Below are 27,134 nucleotides of genomic sequence, written 5' to 3' on the forward strand. Positions count from 1 at the left end.
GATCAGAATAAAAGAACCTTATAGTACACAGATATTTATAGTCGTTCTTTTTGTGGTAGCAAAGAATTGAAAATGAAAGGGATGTCCCTCAACTGGGAAATGGCCAAACAAGTTGTAATATATTATTAATACTACTATTCTGCTCTAAGAAATGATGAAGGGAATGGTTTCAGAAAAACCTTGAAGACGTATATGAATTGATGCAAAGTGAAGCAAGCAGAACCCAGAGAACATTATATATAGTAATATCAATAGTGTAATGATGATCAAATGTGAAAGACTTATTCCAAGCAGTATAATGATCCATGACAATTCCACCAGATGTTATCCACCTCCAGAAAGATAATCAATGGTAACTGAGCTCGGACTGAAACACAATTTTTTCCTTTATTTTTCTTGCTTCCACCCCCAACCATGGCTAAGGAAGAAATATATTTTGCATTACCTTCATATATATGAAGGTATATGAGTATAACTATAATATCTGTTACCTTCTCAATAGGTGTGGGAGGTATAGAGGGAAGAAGAGAATTTGAAGCTGAAAATAAAGGTTTAAAAAAAATTTTTTTTAAAGAGAAAGAAATGAATTAGGGTGACTACTAATACATCATTACTTCCATCTAGTAGTCACTCTCCTAAATTACAGACACAAGACCCCTGGGGAACCCTGACCAGACTTTGCAGGGCATACTTGATAGATCTAATATAAAGTAATCTAAGTATCTCAGAATCTATCCATAAGAAAGTTTCCAGAGGGATCAAGATAATTTAGAGATCATATTTCTCTCTCATTAGAATATGAGCTCCTACAAAGAAAGGACCACCTTTTCTAATTGTGTCCCTAGCATTTAACATAGCACTGTACACATTGTAAGCATTTAATAAATGCCATGTTCATTCGATATTTTAAGGTTTAAGAATTTTAAAACACTTTAGAATTGTGAAAACTTTTTTGATTTTTCTTAGGAAAAAAAATCAGTATTTCCCAATACCCTACTCCTCACCCTACCCCCATACAGAATTAGAGAAAATTGACACACTGATCATTGAATCTTGCTTCTATGTGGTCAAATCCCCAATAAAAGATGGGAACATCAACCATTTAAATAACATGATACTGTGGGAAGACCACTAATCTTAGAACCAGGAGACCATTATATTAGTACCAGATCTTGAGATCAATAATGTTTGTGATACTTATCTCACAAAAGGGAGTTTGTCTGCTGTATTTGTGATTTTATTTTCTTTTGAGATTGGGACACTTCTCACCTAGATTGGAAGTACAATCACTGGTAGGCCCTCCTTAAGTAACCCGTTAGACCCAGCTATTTGGGGGCTTGCCATTTTTAATGCAGGACACAGAACAGACACTCTGTCAGCTTTAACCCACTACAGCTCGGCTCCTAAATTCTAAAGATCCACCAGCCTCAATTCCCTGGTAGCAGGGATATCTCAGGTGTGCACAGGTATGTAACATTACATCAGTTTCTGTTTCTGAAACAGGAAGTACTTGGAGAAGAGACTACTAAGGGCTTTTATTTTAACAATCCAAATCTGCTGAGCCAGACCAGAGAGGGAGAAGGCAGAGTGTTTATGTATTTAGATGAAAGGAGTTAAGCTAAAGGGAGTCTTGGATTATGAAGTAGGGTTGTTTGGAAGGCCTTGAGAGAGCCAAATGGCTCTTCCTAGGAATATTAATCTTTTTAAAAATTTTAATTTTGTACTTATTCAAAATAAGCCAAACAAACAAAAAGAAACCTCCTCAGTATTGTAGACTTAAGTGAGGGAAGTTTATCACCTTTAAAATTCCCATTCTATACAGTGAAATATACTTATATGACAGTATCTGTATGTCAAGATTTATGCTGTTAAACAGCTGATTAATGGGGATCAGACCAAGCTATCAAGTCAGTGTCATTATTTATTTTTTTGTTCAGTTATTAATTTTCTAAATTTTAAAAAGTAAATAATTACACAATATGAATAGCCACTGGTTCTAGCATTGGAGGATTTAAGAGCAAATCCCTTCTCCTTTGCTTATTACCCATCTGACCTTGGTCAAGTATTTAATTTCCTTGGATGTCAGTATTTTCATTTTCTGTAAAAAGAGAGGGTTGGATTAGATCCCAGTCTCTTAAATTGTGAGATCCCATATGGGGTCTTTTAACTGAATAGGAAGATGTTAAATTATGATTTATTATCAGTAAATGTTTGATTTGTATACCTATTTTATATAGACAAAAAGGATTTGCGAGTAGGGGAAAAAAGTTTAAGAAGCCTTGGATGACCTCTAAGGATTTTTCCAGGTCTTAGGTCTGTAATTTCCTGTTAAGTATTCCAGAAATCATAGACTTCAGACTACAGAAATAACTATTGGTAGTAGAGGTAAGGAATCTAGCCAGATAAGACCTCTTTAGAACAAAACACTATAGTCCCGTTATTTGGGTTATCCTTCCTATGTTTGTGTTCCCCTCCGTCCTTTGTGGGTTTAGAGTGGTTGTAACCATAAATTTATGTTTCTTAGGGATTAGCATTTCTAATCAAATTAGACTTTAGGAGAGAATCAATTAAGGTTCTGTATCTATTTATGAATCACATAAATTGGACAGTAGACTGAATTCTGTGATGGATTTAATATTTAATCAGGTGTCAGGTTGTTGCATACACATCTATTAAGTATTTAACAAATAATAACAATTGAAGTAAATAGGGAAGAAAATGTAGGTTAAATAAAGTATAAGAGAACAAATCTATCACTCTTTGCAGATGATTTGATGATATATTTAGAGAATCCTAGAAAACAACTAGAAATTACTTGAAACAACTAAATTTAGCTAAGTTGCAGGATATAAAATAAACCCTCATAAATCATTGGCATTTTTATATATTATCAACAAAGCTCAGCAGCAATGAATAGAGAAATTTCATTTAAAATAACTGTTGATAAAATATTTGGGCGTCTACTTTCCAAGACAAACCCAAGAACCATATGAACACAATCATAAAACATTTTTCATACAAAGTCAGACATAAACAATTGGAAAGTTATCAATTGTTTTTGAGTAGACCAAGCTAATGTTAAAAAAAAACAAAACAATCTTACCTAATTTAATCTATTAATATTCAGCGCCATGCCAAATTATAGGAACAATATTTTATAGAACTAGAAAATAACAAAATACATCTGGAAGAACAAAAGGACAAGAATATGAAGGGAATTAATGAAAATAAAATACAAGGGAAGGCAGCCTGCCATACTAGACTTAAAACACTATTATAAAGCAGTGGTCATTAAAACCATTTGGTACTGGCTAAGTAAAAAGGTGGTAAATCAATGGAATAGTTTAAGTACACAAGACATAATATTCAATTACTACAATAATTTACTGTTTGATAAACCCAAAGACTCTAGCTTCTGGAATAAGGATTCACTATTTGACAAAAATTGTTGAGAACATTGGAAAACAGTATGGTAGAAACTAGGCATAGATCAACATCTCACACCTTATACTAAGATAAGGTCAAAATGGGTTCATGATTTAGACATAAATGCTGATACTAGAAGTAAATTAATATAGCAAAGGATAGCCTACCTGTCTGCAAAGTGGATAATTTTGATTACATTAAATTAAAAAGGTTTTGCACAAGCAAAACCAGTACAGCCAAGATTAAAAGGGAAGCAAAAAGCAGGGAAACAATTTTTACAGCCAATGTTTCTGATAAAAGCCTCATTTCTAAAACATACAGAGAATCGAGTCAAATGTATAAGAATATAAGTAATTCCCCAACTGATAAAGAGTCAGAAGATATGAACAGACAATTTTCAGATGAAGAAATTAAAGCCATTTATAGTTGTATGAAAAAATGTTCTAAATTACTTTTGATTAAAGAAATACAAATTAAAACAAGTTTGAGGTACCATTACATACCTCTCAGATGGGCTAAGGTGACAGAAAAAAAAATGATAAATGTTGGAGAGGATGTAGAGAAACTGAAACACTAATGCATTGTTGATAGAGTTGGTAGAGTTGTGAAATGACCCAACCATTCTGGAGAGCATTTTGGAACTATGCCTAAACCCTTTAATCCAGCAATATCTCTACTGTGTCTGTATCCCAAAGATATCATAAAAGAGGGGAAAGGACCTACATTTACCGAAATTGTTCCTAGCAGCTATTTTTTGGTGGCAAGGAATCGGAAATTGAGTGGATGCCCATTAATTGTGAAATGGTTGAATAAGTTATGGTTTATCAATAAATTGGAATATTGTTGTTCTGTAACAAATGATGAACATGCTAATTTCAAAAAAGCTTGAAAATACTTGAGTGAAGTGCGCAGAATCAAAGAAAAACTGTACATAGAAACAGCAAGTCTATATGATGATGAATTATGATGGATTTAAGTCTTCTCAGCAATGTGGGGATCCAAAACAATTCCAAAGGGAAAACTATGAAAACTGAATTCTGACAAAGTATACTATTTTCACTTTTTTTTTGTTTGCTTTTTCTTTCTCATGGTTTTTCCCTTTTGCTCTGATTTTTTTCTTCATAAATATAAAAATGTTTAAAACAAATGTACATGTAAGTGATAGAGAGAATATCTGAAGCTCAAAATCTCACAGAAATGAATGTTGAAAATTATCTTTACATGTTAAAATACCATTGAGAGAGAAAAAAGCATGAGAACATTTTGAGTTCTTGTTCTCTAGAAGGATAGCAGTTTACTTTGGGTTTTTTTCCCTCCTCAGATTAATACCTTCAGTTTCTCTTCTTCCAGAGCTACAACAGTAAAGTTCTCTATAAATGGCAACAATTTTTAATAATGATAACTTGGTACATAAGGAATTTTTATGAACAACATAACTAGGTAGCATAGTATCTCTCTTTATGTCCTGCCTCGCCATATGACTCTTCAGCATGTGGATATGCTTTAATTTTTTTTCTTAGGAGGACTAGTAGAAGAAGAATAGGAGAATTAAAAGAGAAAATGATAATTTTTTTGTAATTCCACATTGGGATTTGTAAAAGAAGAGGAGTGAAAATGTAATAGGAATTATAAATGGAAATTTTACATTATTCATAATTTATCTCTTGTTTCCTTGATTTACTTTTAATTCCAGTAAAGGGATAATTATAGGAAGATTGCCATGTTTTAAAACTAGCATTTGAGAGAAGAAATTTAACAATTAATTTTATTTAGAATGAAGATAATAACTGCGAAATAGAACCAAGAGAAAAATATTCAACAGTCATGAAAATAATAAAAAGTTACTTAATTTCAGTGTTTCACTAGAAACCACAGAACATGAAGATGAAGTGTCTAGAGACTCAGATTTATTGACTTTTAGAATCTGGTTTTAATTACTCTGTGATTTCAGTTCCCCTTTCTTTCAGACATTAGATATGCAGTTTGCCTAAACTCATTTTCTTTTCTGGAAGGCATACTTTTTCAATAAAAATTGTTGAATAGTAAAGTGACTGAGTATTTTTCTTGAGAATTCCTTTTTTGAGCTACTTGCCAATTTAATTATCAAAATGCCAGATTTGGAAATATTCAGTTTAATTTGGATACTGCCATATCAGGATTAATACTTTAATAATCTATAATTTCATTCATATGGGTATATAACTCATGTGGAAGCTTTATTAGGTGGCATTGATAGAACCAATGAAATAAGGTTATTTACCTTGAGAGCTTTTTATAAAGGTATAATTCAGCTACACATTTTACATAATTTTGTGAGTCTTTTTTTTTTTTTTTTTTTCAGTATAGATTGTTAATAGAAATCCCATTGCCAATTCTAGTCTGGGCAGATTGGTTTGATTTAATCAGGGAGAACATTAATTAGGATGTAGAGAGAATAAGATTTAATCAAGATCAACTGCACATACACATTCATATGTATGTTCCTCTGTTTAATAATGTATGGAAGGAATGGAGAGAGGAAATGAGACAGATATATAAATGACTAAAAAACTAATACTAGGGGCAGGTAAGTGGGACAGTGGATAGAGCATTATCCCTGAAGTCAGAGAACCTGAGTTCAAATCTGGCCTCAGATACTTAACATTTCCCAGCTGTGTGACCCTGTGTGAGTCACTTAACCCTAATTGCCTGGGGGGTGGGGAGGAACTAATACTAATGATGGTCCTCAAAAAATAAGGAAAATTAGCTAATCTAAAAATTACCCTTGCTATTCTTAAATTCCAAAGACAAAATGTTTAAATAATTGTGATTTGTACTTAAATTGTTTTGGATTAACTTTTCATTGCTAAAGTCAAGGTATATGAAATAAAAACATATTTGTAAAATGCTGATTTTCATTTGTTAATAGTTATTGGAGTTTAATAGCAAGGCAGAATATGTTAGATAAATATCTAAAATAAATAAATATCTAAACATAGGATTAAAAATAGAAAACTGATCTAGTCCTTCTTTTCAAAAAGGAAAACCACACACACACAAAAGGGATCAACAATAAGATAAATGGAAAAACTCAATGGGCCTTTTTTTCCTTTTTGTTTATTACTATTAAATTTATCCAAATCTGAAAGTTATCATCTCTTACTTTTTCATATCTTTTTCAGTTTGTTAGCTTTTTAATCTTACTAATTAATGATCTGTTCACAAGTTAATAGTTAAGTAATTTATATTGAAATTGTATCTGAAATTATGATATCAACTCTTCCAAAGATACCTGCGGTCTCTTTTTTCTTCAAGTTTTTTATATTTACCAGAGATAAGAAGGTATCTCCGGTCCAAAGATGTAGAATAATTATTGGGAAAGATTTATTAGATGCATATATTTCTATGGTCAGAAATTCGGAGTGTGGGGAGAGGAGTCGGGCCCTATGGATAGCATTTGTGGAGACACAATGATCACAGCATCCTGTTTTGCAAATTCAGCCTGTTCATTTTGTAAGGTCCTACATGCCACTCTCTCTTGGTGCTGATTCCTCCATCTTTTACACCAGTTTTTGGTTCATGACAGTGTTCTATTTTTCAGATTTCCTACATTTGACCTTGCCTTTTTTTTTTTTTTTTTTTTTTTCCTCCAAATGGATTTCCTCAGTATGATTTGGCCTAGCATGAGACCTTCAGGTAATCCAGATTAGTCTATAACAGCAAGAAAATATGAATCATTGAGGATAGCTTTATTTTCAAATATTGTAGTCAAGTATATCACTGCTATAATGCTTATTCCATCAACATATACATGGAAGCCTTTAATAAAAAAAAAAAATCCATTTGTTATTCAGACTTTGTCTTTATGTTTCTCAGAACATAGTATTTACTTTTCATTATTATTCTATACATTTAAAAATCTGTCATGATAAGCTCAAAACAAATAGTGATAGAAGGCCTTGAGGATAGACAGTTGGCTTCAGAACCCAGGAAGACCAGAGTTCAAGTCCCACTGTGGGAAGTCTGTTACACTAATTTGGGTAGGTCAATTAACTTTGCAGTGTTCTACATAATTCATTTTTTTAAAGCTGAACAGGTACTTTTCTGCATTAATAGGAAGAAGTTTCTCACTGGAAGTTCTCACTAGTATCCACTAATGGATAGCAAATGGATCTTACAAAAAATAGGTAATAATCCTACAATACCTAGTTAACACTTTCTGCTCAAGAGTTCAAGTACACAGTCAAATACTGTGGGTATTCATATTGATTCTGTCATTATCTAAGTTATAATAGCTTAAATTTATAGAATACTACATATATATGTGAAATCTCATTTGGTCCTCACAGTAACATTGTAAAGGTATATAGTTGTTCAATAATGTCCATTATTAAATTATCCATGATTTTGGCCCTTAAACCTTAATTTGATCATTTAAGATGACACAATAGATGGAGTGCTAGGCCTTGAGGCACACCTAGTTCAAATCAAACTTTCAATCATTACTGATAAAAAAACATTAAAACTGAATAGAAAATTCAACAAATAAGACTCAAGGAAAGTATAAAAAGGTAAACAGAAAAAGAATCATCAGGGATTCAATAAGATTAAACTGTTTACATTCTTATATGGAAGATGATACATCTAATTTCTAAGATTATTATTATTAGGGCTGTTAACCCAGCTAAACACTAAATGTGTAACCCTGTCTGTCTTGATTTCTTTATCTGTAAGAATGAAATTCATTCACAGCATTATCGTGAGGACCAAATGAGGATAATATTTGTGAAGTGCTTTGCACAGTTCATAGCACATCATAGCTACTATATAAATACTAGCTGTTGTTATTGTTATCTGTTAAAATTTTTTTTTCACTTTCTTTCTAAGTCTGACAGTTTTTTTCCTAACAACCCAACATTGGAATTGATCTCAGTGCGCTCTCTCTCTCTCTCTGTGTGTGTGTGTGTGTGTGTGTGTGTGTGTGTATACACATACACCTAAACTCCCCTGTACCTCCCCTACCCCCACTGAAAAGCTGAACCATATGTGTCCCTTAGAGAGCAACATTCCATTCCCAACAACATCGATCCTTATCTGGTGACTAAGATGAAGTCATTCAGGAATCATCAAAGAAAAACACAAAATTTATGGAGCTCCACCTTTTGTCAAGGGATATAGCCAAACTTTCATGAGAACATAGTGGAAGCAATAATAAAAAAGTTTAACCTCCAAAACCACTTGGGATCTATTCCTTTAGTAGGACAAGTATGAGAATGCAGATCACAAAGGCTGATATTCTGCCTCCTGGCCATGCTACTAAAGGAAATTCCATCACTCATCAGTGTACTAGATCATCGTCGTCATCATCATTATCTGCCATTTACTGAGATATTTGTAACTACAAAACCTTTTACATAACTTATGAGGAGAGAGATGCTATAGTAGTAGGAACAATTAATTTATAATCAACAGACCTAGACTTAAATTCTGGCATTTCTATTATCTAGCTGTGTGATCTTAGGCAAATTATGTGATCTCTTCTGAGTTCAGCTTTCTTACCTCTAAAATGAAGAAGTAGAGTAGGTGAGTGCTAAGAATTTTTCCAGTCCTAAGTAATTATCATATAGTTATGATGGTGGATTAGAGGCAGCAGTATAACTGAACTCTCAAAATTCTCCTCCAAACAATTTTAAAATAATACCTCCAATCAAATTTTAAAAGCGATTGAGCCAACAAAACGTCAGAACGAGATGTTGTTTCCAACCTAAGAAAACTTAAAAGGTCAGCTGGAGAAATCCGTATAAGATTACATGGCTTTCAGGAATGAAGGCCCTTCCTAAACCAGAGTACAAGGCCAGAAGAGCAGTCGCCATATCTCACCCAGGGTCACACTACCTTCGATGACCCCAAAACTTACAACTGCCCAGAATTAACTCTGAAAACAGTAGCATAAAAAAGTCATAAGTTTGGAACAATGTCTCCTTACTGGGTGAGCCGAGCCCAACTTTAACATAAAGTTCAAAGTAAAAAAAAAAAAGAGAGCGAGAGAATGAAAAAATGAACAAACAACAAAAAATGTGACCATCAAGATATGCTATGGTGACAAAAAAGACATAAATTTGGAACAAAACAATAATGTGAAAAGAACCATCCCAAAAAAGCCTCAAAGAAAAGTGCTAATTGGGCTGAAACCCAACAAGAATTCTTGGAAAAATTACAAAAACAGGTAAGAGAAGAAAATGGGAAAAGAAACATGAGTGATGCAAGAAAATTAATAGCTTGGTAAAAAAGACAAAAAATATTAAAGTAATACTTTAAAAGCAGAATTGACCAAATGTTAAAAGAAATACAAGAAGTCACTGAAGAAACTAATTTTTTTGGAAGTTTTTTATTTTTAAACATATGCAAGGATAATTTTTCAGTATTGACCCTTGAAAAACCTTGTGTTCCAATTTTTTTCTCTTTTCCCTCCACTCCTTCCCCTAGATGGCAAGTAACCCAATATGTTAAACATGGTAAAAATATATGTTAAATCCAGTATAGCCATACATATTTATACTATTATCTTGCTGCACAAGAAAAAACTGATCAAAAAGGGGGGAAAAAAAGAGAAAATAAATTCAAGCAGACTATAACAAAAAGAGTGAAAATGCTACGTTGTGACCCACCCTCAATTCCCACAGTCCTCTCTGTGAGTGTAGATGGCTCTCTTCGTCACAAGATCATTGGAACTGGCATCAATCATCTCATTGTTGGAAAGAGCCATGTACATTATCATAGAATCTTCTTGTTACTATGTACAATGATCTCCTGGTTCTGCTTATTTCACTCAGCATCAGTTCATGTAAGTCTCTCCAGGCCTTTTTGAAATCATCCTGCTGTTCATTTCTTACTGAACAATAATATTCTATAACATTCATATACCATAATTTATTCAGCCATTCTCCATCTGATGGGCATCCACTCAGTTTCCAGTTTCTTGCTATGACAAAAAGGGCTGCCACAAACATTCATGCACATACAGATCCTTTTCCCTTCTTTATGATCTCTTTGGGGTATAAGTCCAGTAGTAACACTGCTGGATCAAAGGGTATGCACAGTTTGATAGTTTTTTGAGCATAGTTCCAAATTGTTCTCCAGAATGGCTGGATCCATTCATAGTTCCACCAATGATGTATCGTTGTTCCAGTTTTGCCATATCCCCTACAACATTTGTCATTACTTTTTTCTGTCATCTTAGCCAGTCTGAGAGATGTGTAGTGGTACCTCAGAATTGTCTTAATTTGAATATTTAAAATTTAAATTTAAAAATCTTTAAATAATAGTAATTTAGAACACCTTTTTCATATGACTAGAAATGGTTTCAATTTCTTCATCTGAATATAAAACAAAGTCAAAAGAAAGATAGAAGAAAATATGTAATATTTCTACATAAAACAACTGGTCTAGAAAATAGATCAAGGAAAGGTAATTTAAGAATTATTGAATTACCAAAAGCCATGACCAAAAAAAGAGCCTAGACATACTTCAAGAAATTATCAAAGATAACTGCCCCAATTGAGGGTAGAATAGAAATTGAAAGAATCCATCAATCCCCTTAATCACCTTCTGAAAAAGATTTCAAAATGAAAATTTGCGGGAATATTATTCCAAATTCTAGAGCTCCTATGTCAAAGAAAAAAATTCAAATATTATAGGACCACAGTCAAGATAACAGGAGATCCAGCAAAACTGAATGTAATCCTTCAAAGGAAAAATGGATATTTAATGAAATAGAAAGCTTTGAATTATTCCTGATGAAAATATTAAAGCTGATTGGAAAATTTGATAATCACAAGACTCAAGAGAAGTTTAAAAAGGGAAAGAGAAATCATAAAGGATTCAATAAGGTCAGACTGCTTACATTCTTACAGGGGAAAATGATGCATCTAATTTCTGAAACTATAGGGCAGTTAAAAGGAGTTTTTTACATAGAGAAGACATGGGTGCGATTATATTGGAATAGCATCCTAAAGATGAGGAGTGAGAAAGAAGGATGAACTAGGAGAAGGGGGGGAGGGAGATGTAGAATCTTATCATGTAAATGAGGCACTCAAGAAAGCTTTTATGGTGCAGAGGAAGATGTGGGGTTGTGTATAGAAATATAACACCCAATAGGGAAGTAGGAAAGGAAGAGAATAAGAAAAGGGGGAGATGGTGATGAACAAAAGAAGGGTTAATTAAGGGAGATAGTTATTTAGAAGCAAATGGACTTTTGAGGAGGGACAGGGAAAAAGAGAGGAAGAAAAAGAAGAAAGGAGTCAAATGGACAGAGGAAGGGAGAAAGGAAAAAAAAAAACGGAAGAAAATAAGATGGAGGGAAATGCAATTAGTAATTGTGATTGTGAAAGTGAATGGGATGAAGTTACCCATAAAACAAAAGCAGAGAGCAGAATGGATTAGAAACCACAATCCAATAACGTGTTTACAAGGGACCTACTTGAAACAAAGAGAGACACAAAGTTAAAATGAAGGGCTGAAACAGAATATAATATGCTTCAGTTATTATGAAAAGGCAGGGATAACAATCATGATCTCCGACTAAGCAAAATATAAATAGTACTAATTGAAAGAGATAATCAGGATGTACTGTTTAGAAGGCTGGCCTAGAATCAGGATGCTAGTGAAGTGGTGAATTGGTCCAACCATTCTGGAAAACAGAATGCCCAAAGGACCGTAAATCTGTGCATATCCTTTGAACCCAGCAATACTGTATTATGCCTGTACTCCAATGAGATCAAAGAAAAAGGACTAATATGTATTAAAATATTTGTACCAGCTTTTTGTGGTGACAAAGAATTGGAAATTGAGGGGATGCTTATTAGTTGGGGGTAATGGCTAAGCAAATTGTGGCATATGATTGTGATGGAGCACTGTTGTGCTTTAAGAGATGATGAAGGTGTTTACATAAAAACATGGCAAGCACTCTATGATCTACTTTCAAAAAGAATTTAAAAAACTAGGAGATCACCGTACACAGAAGTAGCAGTGTTGTAATGATGATTGATCAACTGTGAAAGAATTGACTACTATGATCAATTCCAAAAGACGATCAATGTTCAAAGATAATTCCAAAAGACTAATGAGGAAAACATATTCTTTGCTTCTAGAGAGAGAACTGATGAACTAAGTGCAAATGGATGTATAATTTTTTTCTTATTTTTCTTGCTTTTTTTGAAATATGGGAATGTTTTCCATGATATCACATGTATAATTGATATCATATTGCTTTCCTTCTTGATGGATATGGGAGGGGGTAGAAGGGAAGGAGAGAATTTGGAACTCAAAATTTTAAAAGAAAAGAATGTTATAAAGAATTAAAATGTTAAAACAATAGCAGCAGCAACATATTTCTATGGCACTTGAAGCTAAAAAAAAAAAATACTTTGCTTAAAGCATCCCCATGAGGTACCAGAATTACAATCTTCCCCATCTCCCATCTTACAGAGCAGTAAAGTGAGGATTTGAGAAGCATTTCACAACTGCAAAGTAGCAAAAGCAGGACTTCAGATTGTGCCCTGACTTCAAGTTCAATGTTTTTTCTTACTATATTATTCCTGCTCTGGATATGACTTTGCAAAGTGGGATGAATGATCCAGAGGTTAGTTTTTCAGGAGTTTGACTTTTGAGTGTTAGGTAAAAAATGCTCTTTCATAGAGCATAAAAGCTTTTGGAATATATATATACATATATATATATATATATTATATATATATATATATATATATATATATATACACACACACATACATATACACAGAGAGAGAGAGAGAAATGGGGGGGGGGGGAAATTATACAAAATAGCATGCTGCTGAAACCTGGTCACATAGGATTAACCTGTATGACTTTGAGCAATTCTGATAATCTCCCAATTTTATAATAGATCTCTTGTAGAGGAAGCAAAAAACACCTGGAATCAACTAAATCCCAGACACTCCTGCCAGAGTTAGCTCTTTCCTAACTTGAAGACCAAGAGCTATAAATAACAAGAGAAATAAACTAGGTTTTCTCTGGCTCTTTCTGCATTATTGTAACTCCAGTAGGGCTCCGTAGACTCGGTGGGATAGAATAAGAAACGAACTAGACTTCAAAAGAGGCAAGACTCTCATGTCCTGTCAATTCCCCCTAGTCTTTAAGACAGGGATTAGTATTAAAGACAGAGGAAGAAAGAATTCTTGGAAGAGAAACAGACAGCCCTGAGGCCATCGTATGTTGGTCCTGACTTTCTGCCCGCTGCCATTATTCAGAAGTGACCTTTCTTGGCTTGCTTGAGCTATTGTGTTGTTGAACATACTAATTGAAGCTGCGTGCCAGTTATTGTCATGTTTGGGTGGAAGTGTTAAAAGGAAACTAATCCTTGGAAGGCCTCTCCTACAGCTTAAGTCACTCCTAGACCATTAGTTTATCATAAGCAAGTGAGTACTTGCCAAGAGTTAAATAAAACTTGTCAGATTCTCGGAGTATAAATATTAGAAGCATGAAAAATAAACATCGGCATTCCATTTCCCCAATAAGAGCAAGAAGCTGTAAATGTATACTTCACTTAGACTTTTAAACAAAAGGAGTTGATCTGACCTTATTCCATGAAATATACCTTGTCTGCTTCTACTCCTTTCTCAATAGATGTTAACTGGCTGCTTTTTAAAAATTATATTGCCTTATTATTGGAGATGTATATTCTATTCAGTTTTTTTATGAATTTAATCTCCAACAAATTCAAATCAATTGCATTGTATTTCTTTTTTTTGAAAGGATATTGATTCCCGTTAAACCTTAATATATCAAACAGCCATGATGGTGCTGTGTATTGTGGCTAATAAGGGCAGAAGTCATGTTCGTGGACAGTGGCCAGATCAAACTAGTGTCTCTTATTTTGTAGGGCAGAGAAACTCCATTTAGAGATGTAGATCTGATCTTTGAGTGGGTAATGAAAGGATAGATACAGAGTGCTGAAGTGCTACAAATGGAGAGTTAGGAGGTTTCTAGCTAATGACCTTGAACTAGAACTTTGATGGATTGTGAGAGCATAGGAAATACATCACTGAACTGTATTTGGAAACTTGGTGTAGTACTTACTACAAAAATCCTTGCAATGGGAGGAACCCACCCACAGTATTTGAATTCAGAATTCATCAGAAACTGAGAGATTATTCCCTCTTTCATGTGTTAGACCTTCAGCAGGGAGCTATGGTTTGCATAAGTATCTGGTTCCATGCCTAATGGCTCTTTTTGAGGTTCTGAAACTGACTAGATCACTTCTTTTGCTTTTACTAAAAACAAAAAAGAGGTAGAAGGACATTGTTGCATTCCCAAATAGTGGGAAAATTCTTTGAGAATTATGGGCACCATGAAAGACAATGACTTTGTCATTAGAACAGATCTTGGAAAACAATGTGCCCTGAATTCCAGTTTTCTTAGCTAAGAGAACATTGAATGATGTGGCTAATTACACAAATGTAAGTACAGTGTATTTCTGATGTATTTCTCTAGCATGATAAAGGAAAGCTATCTGGGAAAGGAGGAGTAATTTTCTTCTCCCTTCTTGTCTTTCACACAAAGCATTTGGAAGTCTTTTCAGGGTGGAACTAACTTATTAGTCAGGTCAGGAAGATTACCATAATAATTGACAAAATAATAGTAAGGCACAGGTCTCCCTATTATACATCACTCCCTACTCAAACACTATCAGTTACCTCCCTATTACCTTCTTTATGAAATATGAAAAGCTTTAACTTGGAATTCAAAGTCCTCTGCAATCTAAATTTAACATAAATTCTATCAATTCCTTCATTTAATGTACTCTGCATTCCAGATCAACTAGACTACTTGATGTTCTAAGGTCCTTGATCTATTCTTTCCTTCTCCAGCCTTTGTGATTTTGCTCATGCCATCCTCTATGTTTGGATCAGTTTGCATACATCTTCACCTGTTAAAATATTTCCCTTTTCTCAATTCTTGAGTTCAGGTACTGTTTCTTAGACCAAATCTTTCCTGATTCTCCTCTGAAATGTTTCATGTCACTTTTTAAATCTTCATATTCTTATGTTCTGATATGTAGTTTGATTACTTGTGTATGTGTCTTTGTCTCACTACTAGATTGTAAGCTCTGTGAGGACTGGATGTGTATATGTGTGTGTGTGTGTGTGTAGTCATTCTTACATCAGATACTTAAGTGTTTGTTTCAATGATTTGAATATGAGTCAGTTATTAGAATAGGAAGGGAGAAAGGAACTATAACAAAGAAAGGGACTTGTGTTGGGGGTTGGAGGGAACTGTTCTTCCATGTGAAGAATTGACTTTGGAGTCAGAAGATTTAATTTGAATACTTACTTGCTCTTCTACTTACTATCTATATAACTTGAGTAAATAATTTAAAAATGTGGGAGTTGTACTAGGTGATTTCTAAGATCTGTCCTAACTAAATCTATAATCCTGTGATCAACAAAGATACTAGCTTTCCTTCTCTATATTCATTTTTTTGTCAGTAGAATAACTTCCCAGTTCCTTCTTTCATCCTTTAAAAAGAATTTCCAGATCTAAAAACAAGGTTCTGGCCTGTGATCCCCAGAGACCCTGCTTAAGCTAAGCCTTGTCAAGCAGTAATTTTCCACAATGTTGCAGGCATATAAACATGAGAGTTTCCAGGCATTACATAAGTAAGAACCATCAAAAGACCAGCACCCCATTCCCTGCTTCCTTTCGTGAATTAGGTGCCATGTAGACCTGAATTGCTATCATGTCTCTGCCAGCCTCACTTCTATACCTTATGAAACAACATGTAAGAGCTAACGTGATATGTAGTCAAAAGTTTCCTATTGGCTTCACAATATGCATGTGTTGAAGTTGCCTTCCAACTTTTAAAGCTGCCAAAAATAGTCTTAGTTACAGAAAATAATTCCTGGCAACAATCCATTCACCAAAGCTCTTTGTGGATTACCAAAAAAAAAAAAAAAAAAAAAAGCTTTTCAGTGGAATCAGTGGAATCAAGATCTAAAGAAGCAAATTGTAAAGAGATGATGATATGAATAAGAAACATGAGTGACTCCCACTATGTAGTTTGCTATGCCTAAGGTGCCATACCCAGTAAATCTGATGGAAGAATAGCTGTGTTACATACTGAATCTAGGAATGTAATAAATTTCCCTTATTGAATGACTCAAATCAGAAGATAAATGTGCCTTTTGCAAGAAAAGAAATCATATTATTCACTAAGTCTTTTGAAAAACTATATCAGAGGAAAGGGCCAGGAATCAAAGATACCAATTCTCATATTGTTTTTTTAGAGCTTCTTGACTTGGAAAAAAAGGTACTAAAAATATTTTCTGAAGGCTAACAGTTAATATACTAAATTAAAAACAAAAGAATATTCCTAGAACTCTAGAGTCAGAGACAAATGAGATCATCTTATCTAGTGATGAAAAATGGAATTCTATGAGGAATTGTGGTGAAGGATGCATATTTACTTAATCAAATGATAAATTTTAAGTGTTTCTAAAGGAAAAAGTGAATTTCAATAGAACAAAGAATGTACTGACTTTTGTTCTTTACTTTGCCAATCAACAATCGGTTGCTAAGTATTTATTAGGCATCAATTCTGTGCACTGGGCTAAACACTGAAGGTACAGATAGAGGCAAAAGCCATTCCCTGTTCTCAAGGAGTTCAAAATCTAATGAGGGAGATAATGTGAGGGGAAAAAAAACACCTAGGCTGAATACCACATGTGAAGAGTAGCAAGAAGTTTAATTGGACTTAAATTTAACTGAATTTAACTGCAGGAAGAGAAGCAATAAGGGATCCATTTGGAAAAGTCCAGTGGGAAGTTAAGATATGTTACTGCAGTTAAAAAGAGAGATTAAGGTTAGATAAATAAATCTTGGAGCTATTTGCCTAGAGATCATAACTAAACATATGGGATCAGAAGGGTTTACCAAATGAGAAAATAAAGAGGAAAAAAATGGATCCTGTTTTAGATGTGTTGAATATGAGATACCTAAGGGGCATCCAGTTCAAAATTTCTAAAGGATAATCAGTGGTGTGGAACAGGAATCCAAAAGCAGATACTAGGGCTGGACATTTAGATCAATCATAGATATAGAGATGATAATTGAACCTTTTAACAACTGAGAAGAGTGAATGAGAGCCAGTGTAAACCAGTGATGTCAAATTCTAATAGAAACAGGGCCCAGTAAACCTTACAAAAGGATTTCCACAGGCCACACATTGACTTAGGAAGTCACGTATGTTTTATTATATTTTTATTTCATTATGTACATCACAATTATTTTTAATAAAGTTTAGGCCACATTTGAGAGTGCTGTGGGCTACCTTTGGCCTGTGGGGTGTGGGTTTAATACTTCTGATATAAAAGGTGTGAGATGGGGAGGAAAAAAGGGGGCTCATGGAGAATTGGCTTAATATTTTATGCTTTCAGAGAAGTATGAGTAGAAGGTCTCAAATGAAAGATCAGAGGAAATGGATGATATTGGGAGCTGGAGAAGAGAAAGAAAGGTTTTCAATAGCCATTGCCTAAATAGAGAATCAGTGAGGAACAGAAGGATTTCCCCTGGAGTAGAACCAAAGGCAAGAACGGCAAGTGGGCCAGACTAAGAACCTCCAGAGGATGTTTGTGTTGGAGGCAGCATGGTTTTGAAGAATCTCTTCTCAATATATCTGAAAGAAAAAAAGAATATATCAAATAATTACTCAAAAATTACAACCAAAAGTTGTGGGACTTTACAAAGGTATCAGTACCTATCAACTCATATGGCTACTTAATATTCAAAACTTTGAAAATATATTTTACAACTGGATAAAGTCATCTCTGGCAAAAAGAGAACAAAAGAAGATAATAAAGAAGATATTCTTTATTGGACAATTCACAAAATTGACTAAAAGTTTACAGGATACCACTTGTTTTTGTTTGTGTCAAAAACTTTGATAAAGTAAAACTATGCCTGAAGAAGTCCAAAAGAGTCCAAGAATTGTCTAGGGATGTGTATTGAATAGGAATTTCTGGTCAAGGGTGACGTCCTGAAGATGCTTCTGTTTGTAAGTAACAGTGTGCTGATTGCACCAAAATTCTGGGTCGTTGCAAAGGCTCTTGAGAGATCCATAACTATTCAAATGAATTTGTTGTAACTGTGTCCACAGGAAAAACCAAATGAAAATTTATTTTCCAAATCTTGTTGTTTAATGGGCAAAAGATCCCTAGATTTGGGTCATTAGTAGCTGTCTTAGACACTACAGTGTGTAATAAACTGGGCCCAGAATTAGACAGAAGGAAGAGATCTGGCTAAATAGCATTTGGAAGATTGCTCAGAACATTCAGAAAAATGCAAACCTCTCCAAAAAATAAAATCCCATCTTTTCAAACTTTTTTCCCTCTGCTGATGCTCACAGAATTTGAGTCCAACCTTCTTTTATCTGTGACTTCTTTATTTTTTCATTTGTTGTGAACTGTCATAAACATTGTTTAGTTCCCCCAATCATGTTTCCATTTTGGTGATTGAAAAAGATTTTTTGTTGAGTGTTAATGGCTAAATTAAAATTGGGGGTTGATCTGGAATCATGTGGTTTTTAGATCTATTTTTCTTTCTTCTACTCTGTTAACAATACTACTAAAATGGAATGGAAGAGTACATGGAATATTTTATATATTTGTCCTTTTCTTGAGTTAATATGGCTGAGAAAAAGTCATCACTTGGCCATTCTTCTAGTGATGAACTTCTCTCACCTATATTATAAGTCTAAGGCTGTTGGGGATGATTTCTGTGGAAGCACAATTCTCTGGCCAGATTTAGAGCCAAGATGGTTAGCCAGTTTCTCCAGCTTCTACATAGCTACTCCAGCAAAACTCAAAGATTCAAGGTGTCCTAATCTCAGGAGGTAGAAGAGTCTGCAAATCCCAACTAGGTCGGACCTCAAGTAGAGCCAACCATTCTACTCAGATCTGCATTGGAGCAGAGATAGACTGGTACAAAGCTAAAATTCAGGAACTAAAGAAGTAATTCAAAGAAAACACCAAACAGTATCAAAAGTGTGATGCAAATCTAACTCTATAATAACTAAAATCCAAGACTCAAAAGACAAAAAATAATGTCCCACAGAGATCTATATAAAAGCCTAGGGAAAAATTGATAAATGGTCAAAGGATATGAACAGACAATTTTCAGATGAAAAAAAGGAAAGTATTTCTAGCCATATGAAAAGATGCTCTAAATCATTATTGATCAGAGAAATGCAAATTAAGACAATTCTGAGATACCACTACACACTTGTCAGATTGGTTAAGATGACAGGAAAAATAATGATGACTATTGGAGGGGATGCGGGAAAACTGGGACACTGATGCATTGTTGGTGGAATTGTGAACGAATCCAACCATTCTGGAGAGCAGTCTGGAATTATGCTCCAAAAGTTATCAAACTGTGCATACCCTTTGTTACAGCAGTGCTATTACTGGACTTCTACCCCAAAAAGATACTAAAGAAGGGAAAGGGACCTGTATATACCCAAATATTTGTGGCAGCCCTGTTTGTAGTGGCCAGAAACTGAAAATTGAATGGATGTTCATCAATTGGAGAATGGTTGAGTAAATTGTGGTATATGAATGTTATGGAATATAATTATTCTGTAAGAAATGACCAGCAGGATGAATACAGAGAGGCCTGGCGAGACTTACATGAAGTGATGCTGAGTGAAATGAGCAGAACCAGGAGATCATTATACACTTCAACAACGATATTGTATGAGGCTGTATTCTGATGGAAGTGGATTTCTTCAACAAAGAGAAGATCTAATTCAGTTCCAGTTGATCAGTGATGGACAGAAGCAGCTACACCCAGAGAAGGAACACTGGGAAATGAGTGTAAACTGTGTGCATTTTTGTTTTTCTTCCTGGATTATTTTTACCTTCTGAATCCAAGTCCTTTTGTGCAACAAGAGAACTGTTTGGTTCTCCACACATATAGTGTATCTAGGATGTACTATAACATATTTAACGTGTATAAGACTGCTTGCCATCTAGGGGAGGGAGTGGAGCGAGGGAGGGGAAAAGTCAGAACAGAAGTGAGTGCAAGGGATAATGTTATTAAAAAAAAAAAATTACCCATACGTATATTCTGTCAATAAAAAGTTACAATTAAAAAAAAAGCCTAGGGAAAAACAATGAAACAAAAGTTAAACAATTAAATGAAAGCTCTTAAGGAAGGAATGAATAGTAGCTTGAAAGAGAAAATGATAAACCCAAGAAATGGAACACCTGAAAAGTAAAACAGACAAAATAGAAATTAATGACTCCATGAGATGGAAGAAATATTAGAACAAAATTAAAAGACTGAAAATAGGAGAAAATTTATGATATCTAATCATCAAAAACAACTGATCTAGAAAACAAACGGAGAGAGAATTTTTTTCACTTTAAATACTATTTTATTTTCCCTAGTTACATGTAAAAAATTGGGGAAAAATTTTTAACACTAGAGGTTTTTTTTTTTTTTAAGTCTTAAAGAGTTTCAAATTCTATCCTTCCCTCAGTCCATGCCCCTTCCCTGAGAGGGGAAACAATGTGATATAGATTATACATATGCAGTCATGTAAAACATTTCCATATTAGTCATTTTATGGAAGAAAACTTGATGAAAGAAAGAGAACAAAAGAAAGGAGGGAGGAAGGAAGGAAGAATGAATATGAAAAATAGCCTTCAATCAGTTCTTTTTCTGGAGGTAGATAGCATTTTTCATCATGAATCTTTTGGGATTGTGTCTGAACATTGTATTACTAAAAATAGTTGAGTCATTCACAGTTATCATTTGATATTGCTGTTATTGTGTATAGTGTTCTCCTGGTTCTGTTCATTTCATTCCATATCAATTGATGTAAATATTTCCAGGTTTTTCTGAAATCATATTGCTCGTCATTTTTTATAGCACAATAATATTCCTTTATAACCATATGTCACAACTTGTTTAGCCATTATCCAGTTGATGGACATCCCCTCAATTTATAATTCTTAGCTACCATAAAAAGAACTGCTATAAATATTTTTGTATAACTAAGTTCTTTTCTTTTAAAAAAAAAAATCTCTTTGGAGTACAGATCTAGTATTAGTATTTCTGAATCAAAGGGAATGCAGAGTTTTATAGCCTTTTGGGCACAGTTCCAAATTGAAGGAGAGATCATTAGTCATTGGACTTCCTGAAAACAGGATTTAAAAAAAAAAAGCCTGAGTACTGTATTTCAAAAAATTATTAATTAAAACTGTCCAGTTTTGTTAGAATAAGGATGTAAAACAAAGATAAAATTTACTGATCCTTTTCTGAAAAGAACTCCGAGAGAAAAAAAAACGCAGAATGCTATAGCCAAAATCCAGAGCAGCCATGTCAAAGAAATAAGGAAACCACCTAGAAAGGAGGAATTCAAGTACCAACGAACTGGAATTAGGATCACACAAGGCCTTGAAGCTTTTACTAGAAAACCATAAATCTTAGAATATAATATTTCCAGAAACAAAAGATGAAGCCTTACAATCAAGAATAACTTATCTGTAAAGCTAAATATAATTCTACAGGGGAATAAATGAACCTTTAGTGAAATAGAGGACTAAAGAGGAAAGTTGAATAAGAATTTTGAAATTTTTGTTTGAAATACAAACACAAAAGTTCAGTTAAGCCTAGAAAGGTAAATTTATTTGAGCAATTAGAACAGTTCAATGATGTAGTGTTAGCATTTTACCAAAGGGAGAAGAAACAACTGTCTCTATAGAACCTTAATGTTTTTAAGTGGGTTTTGAAGAAATAAAATAAGAAAAACTGAAAGAATGTGGATAGATTGGCTTAATTCAAATGATTTGAAGATGAAAAAGAAAAGGGAAGGTAAAATTAGGAATACACCAATAGGGAAAGCAGAAGGGAGGGAGTGGAACTTGTTATTTATCATAGGGATGTAAAGGGTATCCATAAGATAAACCTAAGTTTTATCTAAAACAAAGGAGAATTGAACACACACACACACACACACACACACACACACACACACACACACAGTTGGTGAAATAATACATCAAACTTAAGTAAACAAGCAGGGATTGGAGTGAGGTTAAAGGAGAATATCAGAAAAAGAATAGTCACTAACAAAATAAACTTCCTCAAACTGAAAGGATTTAGGCAGGGGATGAGGCAGGGAAATTGGTAGATTAAAAAAGAAGGAGTAAAAAAAAAAAAACAAAACAAAAAAAAAAAAAAGAATTTGAATCTAAAGGATTTGTTCTGCTTAATTTATACATATTTGTTTAAAGAAAAGGTTTCTCCCCTTTTATTTCTCTCAGCAAATTGGGACACAGTTGCAATAATGATGCCCCCCCCAAAAGTAAGCTATTGTAACATTTTTTAAAAATTCATGAAAGAAAATAGAAGTTCAGAAGAAAGCAGATAGGGAGGACAGTTTGCAAAGTAGTATGTTGAATTTATTATACTTTTAAAAAATGCAAGTGGAGTAAAATGCATATTTGTGGTTTCATGTAGAATCCTTTTTTGTGTTATACTATGCATGAAAATATTCTTTTGTGCATGTAAAGATAATTTTTTAAAAGTATACTGCCAATCAAAATGACTTCAGGACCTTCCAGTCTTGCCTATAGAACCATTACCAAGTAAAGAACTCTTGGAAATGGAGAGGGCAATTCACTTCTAATTATTTTGTACTTCGTTACTAGCATTTAAGTCTATTTTTCATTACCTTTCAAATGGTCGAAGGAAAAGTTTTTAACTCCAGACCTTCATGATATAAGTATATGTTTCTACACTAAGGGATCTTAATCTGGGATTAATGAACTTTTAAAAAATAAACTTTTTAATCATTTTTTAAAATATTTTGGTTTTCCTTATCATTTTATATTTTATGTTATACTTTTAAAATTAGTAGTTTGGGAAAGTGTCATTATTCTTCATTAGACTTCCAAAGAGGAGTCAAAAAAAAAAAAGTTAAGAATCTCAGTTCTATTGATATGATGTTCATCTGTTCCTATCCAGTCCCAGGAAAATATAATGATGACATCTCAGCAAGTACATTTTTATATGGTACCTTTTTACCTTGTTAGGGTACTTTAAAAATTTAATTTAATTTAAAAGGAATGAAACTAATTTGTATAATCTAATGCTTAAATTCAGTGCCTGACATATAGTAGGAGTTTAGTAAATGTTTATTGATTGAAGGTAAGATGTCCCTCTATAGGTTAGAAAAGACCTGATTAGTGTCTTCAAGTCAAGCCTTAAAATCAGTGAACATTTATAGCAATTCAGAATTTCCCAAATTTTAATAATTGATTGAAAAAATAAGAGCCTTAAAAGTATATAATTGCATGAAGATGTGATTAACTACAACTAGAGTTTGCTTTTAGTGATATTATTTTTCAAAAATTATTTATTTTTAATAAGCATTGCTTTATGTATGAATCATGTTGGTAGAGAAAAATCAGAGCAAAAGGGAAAAACTATGGGAAAGATGAAAAAAAAAACCCAGAAAAAAAGAAGTGAACATTTATTGAATTACATTCAGTCTCAGTCTCTATATTTGTTTTCTGGATATAACATGGCATTTTCTGTCCAAAGTCTATTGGGATTGCTTTGAATCAATGAAACACTGAGAAGAACCAAGTCTTTCATAGTTGATCATCACATATTCTTACTGTTACTGTCTACAGCGTATTCCTGGTTCTGATTTTTTCACTCAAAATCAGTTCACTCAAAATCTTTCCAGTCCTTTCTAAAATCGGCCTGATCATCATTTTTTATAGAACAATAATATTCCATAACATTCACATACGATAATTTAGTCATTTCCCAGCTCATGGGCATCCACTCAGTTTCTAGTTCCTTGTCTCTACAAAAAGGACTATCACAAACATTTTTGCACATGTGGGTCCCTTTCCCTCCTTTATGATTTCTTTGGGATAGAAACTCAGTAATGGCACTGCTGGGTCAAAGGGTCACAGTTTTATAGACCTTTGGGCATAGTTCCAAATTGCTTTCCAGAATGGCTGGACACTTCACAACTCCACCAACAATGCCTTGGTGCCCAGTTTTCCCACATTCTCTTCAACATTTATTGTTATCTTTTCCAGTCATTTTAGTCAATCTGAGATGTGTGAAGTGGTACCTCAGAGTTATTTTAAATTGCATTTCTCTAATCAATAGTGATTTAGAGCATTTTTTCATATTGCTAAAATTATACAATTACTGAATGACAAAATAAAAGCTTTTAAAATATATAATTGCACAAAGATGTTATAAGTACAATTAGAGAAATTTTTTATTTTTAGTGATATTGGGAACATTTAACTTCAATCTTGGGGAGTCTCAATATTGTCAGAGGGGCAGTAGTTGTGTGTTCATGCATATGTATGATGGAGGGTATAATGTTCCATCCTGAAAAAGATTCAACAATGAAAAAGAAATTGATTGCAAACTTTGGAATGTTTTTCAGCATTTCTGTCAGTCAACACCAATTTTGGAACATCTAGATGTGTCTTTCTGCCTTAGGCTTTCTGGAGAAATTTTGAAAGCACTATCCACTAAGTGCCTTAGGCTGACATCACTCAGCATCGCTGGCTGTCCAAAGGTATGTGTAAAAGTCAAAGCAGAAAAAGTTGAGAGAGAATCCGAGAGTTGTGTTCAGAAGTGTGCCTCACCATTGACCTCTTCTCTTTGCAATGTAGAAGCCTGCCAGCATAATTTTACTATATCATAATATCAAGCAGAATAATGCTCTGCCTTCTGACTGTGCTTTTCTCCCAAAGGAATTAGCCTTCCCCTCCTCACTGCCCATATTATCTCACTCGTGTTCTCAACATCCCTATAGTATAAGAATGGACGGTATATAATTATCCCAATTTTTAGGGATGGATAGAGTTTCAGAGAAATTATTATTTACCCCAGTTATGATATTAACAATATTGTGTGTGTGTGTGTGTGTGTTGCACTTCACATTTATAAAGTACTTCAATTAAATTAGGTCATTTCACTTTTAAAATAATTCTCATGCTAGTGATATAGAAATTGATGAGCAGAGAGGTTAAAGTCACATAGTTCCTAAGTAGTAATGTGGGACTTTGAATTAGATTTAATGTTACATCCATGTCACAGAGCTTCCTTAAGACAATTTGTTGATTTTATCATAATTTGGATCAACTGTTAACTTGATTGTGTAACTAATGATAATTGAAGATGTGGGAATTAAATGATGCACACTACTTTAAATATTCCAAAAGATTTGGAGAAATAATAACTTGCATTTATATATAGTGCCTATTGTGTACCAGGCACTGCCCTAACCACTTTTTACAAATATTCCTTCATTGTTATCCTCATAACAACCTTGGGAGGGAGGCACTATCATTATCCCCTTGAGGAAACTAAGGTAGATAGAAGCTAAGTGATTTATCCAAAATCACACAGCTAGTAAATGTTGGTGTCTGGATTTGAACTCAAGGTCTTCTTGACTTCGGGCCCTGAGGTCTATCCACTGTACCACCAACTGCAAAATACCATTGCTATTGCTGCTCTTCTTATTTCTAGTATCACAGTCAGAAAGTAAACTCAGGATACATGATGATCTCTGAAAAGTTATATAGCAAGGCAGAAATGCTTAGTAAAAGAAATGATTTATGAAACATTGCTTGACCTCAAAGAGCTTACATTTTATTGAGGGAAAATCATGTGCCATTCTAAAATGTGTTCAAGGTAATTTCTGGGGGGCCGGCAAAGGATGTAAGTCTAAAATGAAGTCGTGTTTTTTCAACCACAGAATGGAGTTACTAGGGGAGCAGTGGAAAAGATCAGTAAACAGGGTTAGAGGTATAGGAGGGAGGGCCAGCCAGGATGGATTTTAGGAGTGGGAAGTGGCTAGAGAAGACCCCACAACTCAGAATCATAGGGGTACTACACGGGACTCCACTATATGTGAAGAGTTCCCCATTGTATTAGCATTCTGATGATTAATTCCTAAGCAAGAAGTGGAGAAAGCAGTGGGATGGCCATTACAGGGACCGAGTTTCCTGCCTTCCTTAATGAGCTTTGTTGTTGTTCAGTTGTTTTGTCATGTCCAACTCTTCATGATCCCTTTTGGGGTTTTGTTAGCAAAGATACTGGAGCTCATTTTACAAATTAGGAAACTGAGGCAAACAGATTAAATGACTTGCCCAGGGTTACCCAGCTACTAAGTGTCTGAGGTCAGATTTGAACTCATGAAGAAGAAAAGGCTCAACATTCTGTCCACTCATTGTACCACCTGGTGGCCCTTCCTTATAGCCTTCTCCTCTTCCGAGTCTTGGATGTCTTCTGCCAGGGCTTCTTCAGCATTTTCCTCTTGTTGCCTGAGAAATTTTTGTGACTGGGCAAATAAGTATATAAAATAGGTAATATAGGTTACTGATAATAAATCATAATTTTGTAATCCCCACACTCAGTTACATGACCACATACAGGGTCACAACCCACAGTTGAAAAACTTTGACCTACACAACCATTTGCTTCTAGGCTATTGCAATTGACAGGTGAAGAAAACTTCATTTTCATCAGTTCAATCTTCATGGAGGTTAGAATAGAATTAATTACTCCAGGATATCTGTATGGCCTTGTTATACTGCAAAGGAAGTTGAGACAAGCCTTTTTAAGAAAGTAAAGCTCCAAAGATG

At 34.0% G+C, this 27,134-nt stretch overlaps 1 protein-coding gene across 1 annotated transcript in view; it reads left to right on the top strand.

Moving 5' to 3' along the window:
* The window catches only part of FBXL13 (F-box and leucine rich repeat protein 13), a 239,573-nt gene that overhangs the window by 191,632 nt on the left and 20,807 nt on the right, over positions 1-27,134 (top strand). Inside the window, exon 16 of the mRNA XM_051962415.1 lies at positions 24,926-25,060. Within this exon, the coding sequence (XP_051818375.1) occupies positions 24,926-25,060 (135 nt within the window). The remainder of the gene's footprint in view (positions 1-24,925; positions 25,061-27,134) is intronic.

This window comes from Antechinus flavipes, chromosome 5 (assembly GCF_016432865.1).
Source record: "Antechinus flavipes isolate AdamAnt ecotype Samford, QLD, Australia chromosome 5, AdamAnt_v2, whole genome shotgun sequence".
Taxonomy (NCBI): Eukaryota; Metazoa; Chordata; class Mammalia; order Dasyuromorphia; family Dasyuridae; genus Antechinus; species Antechinus flavipes.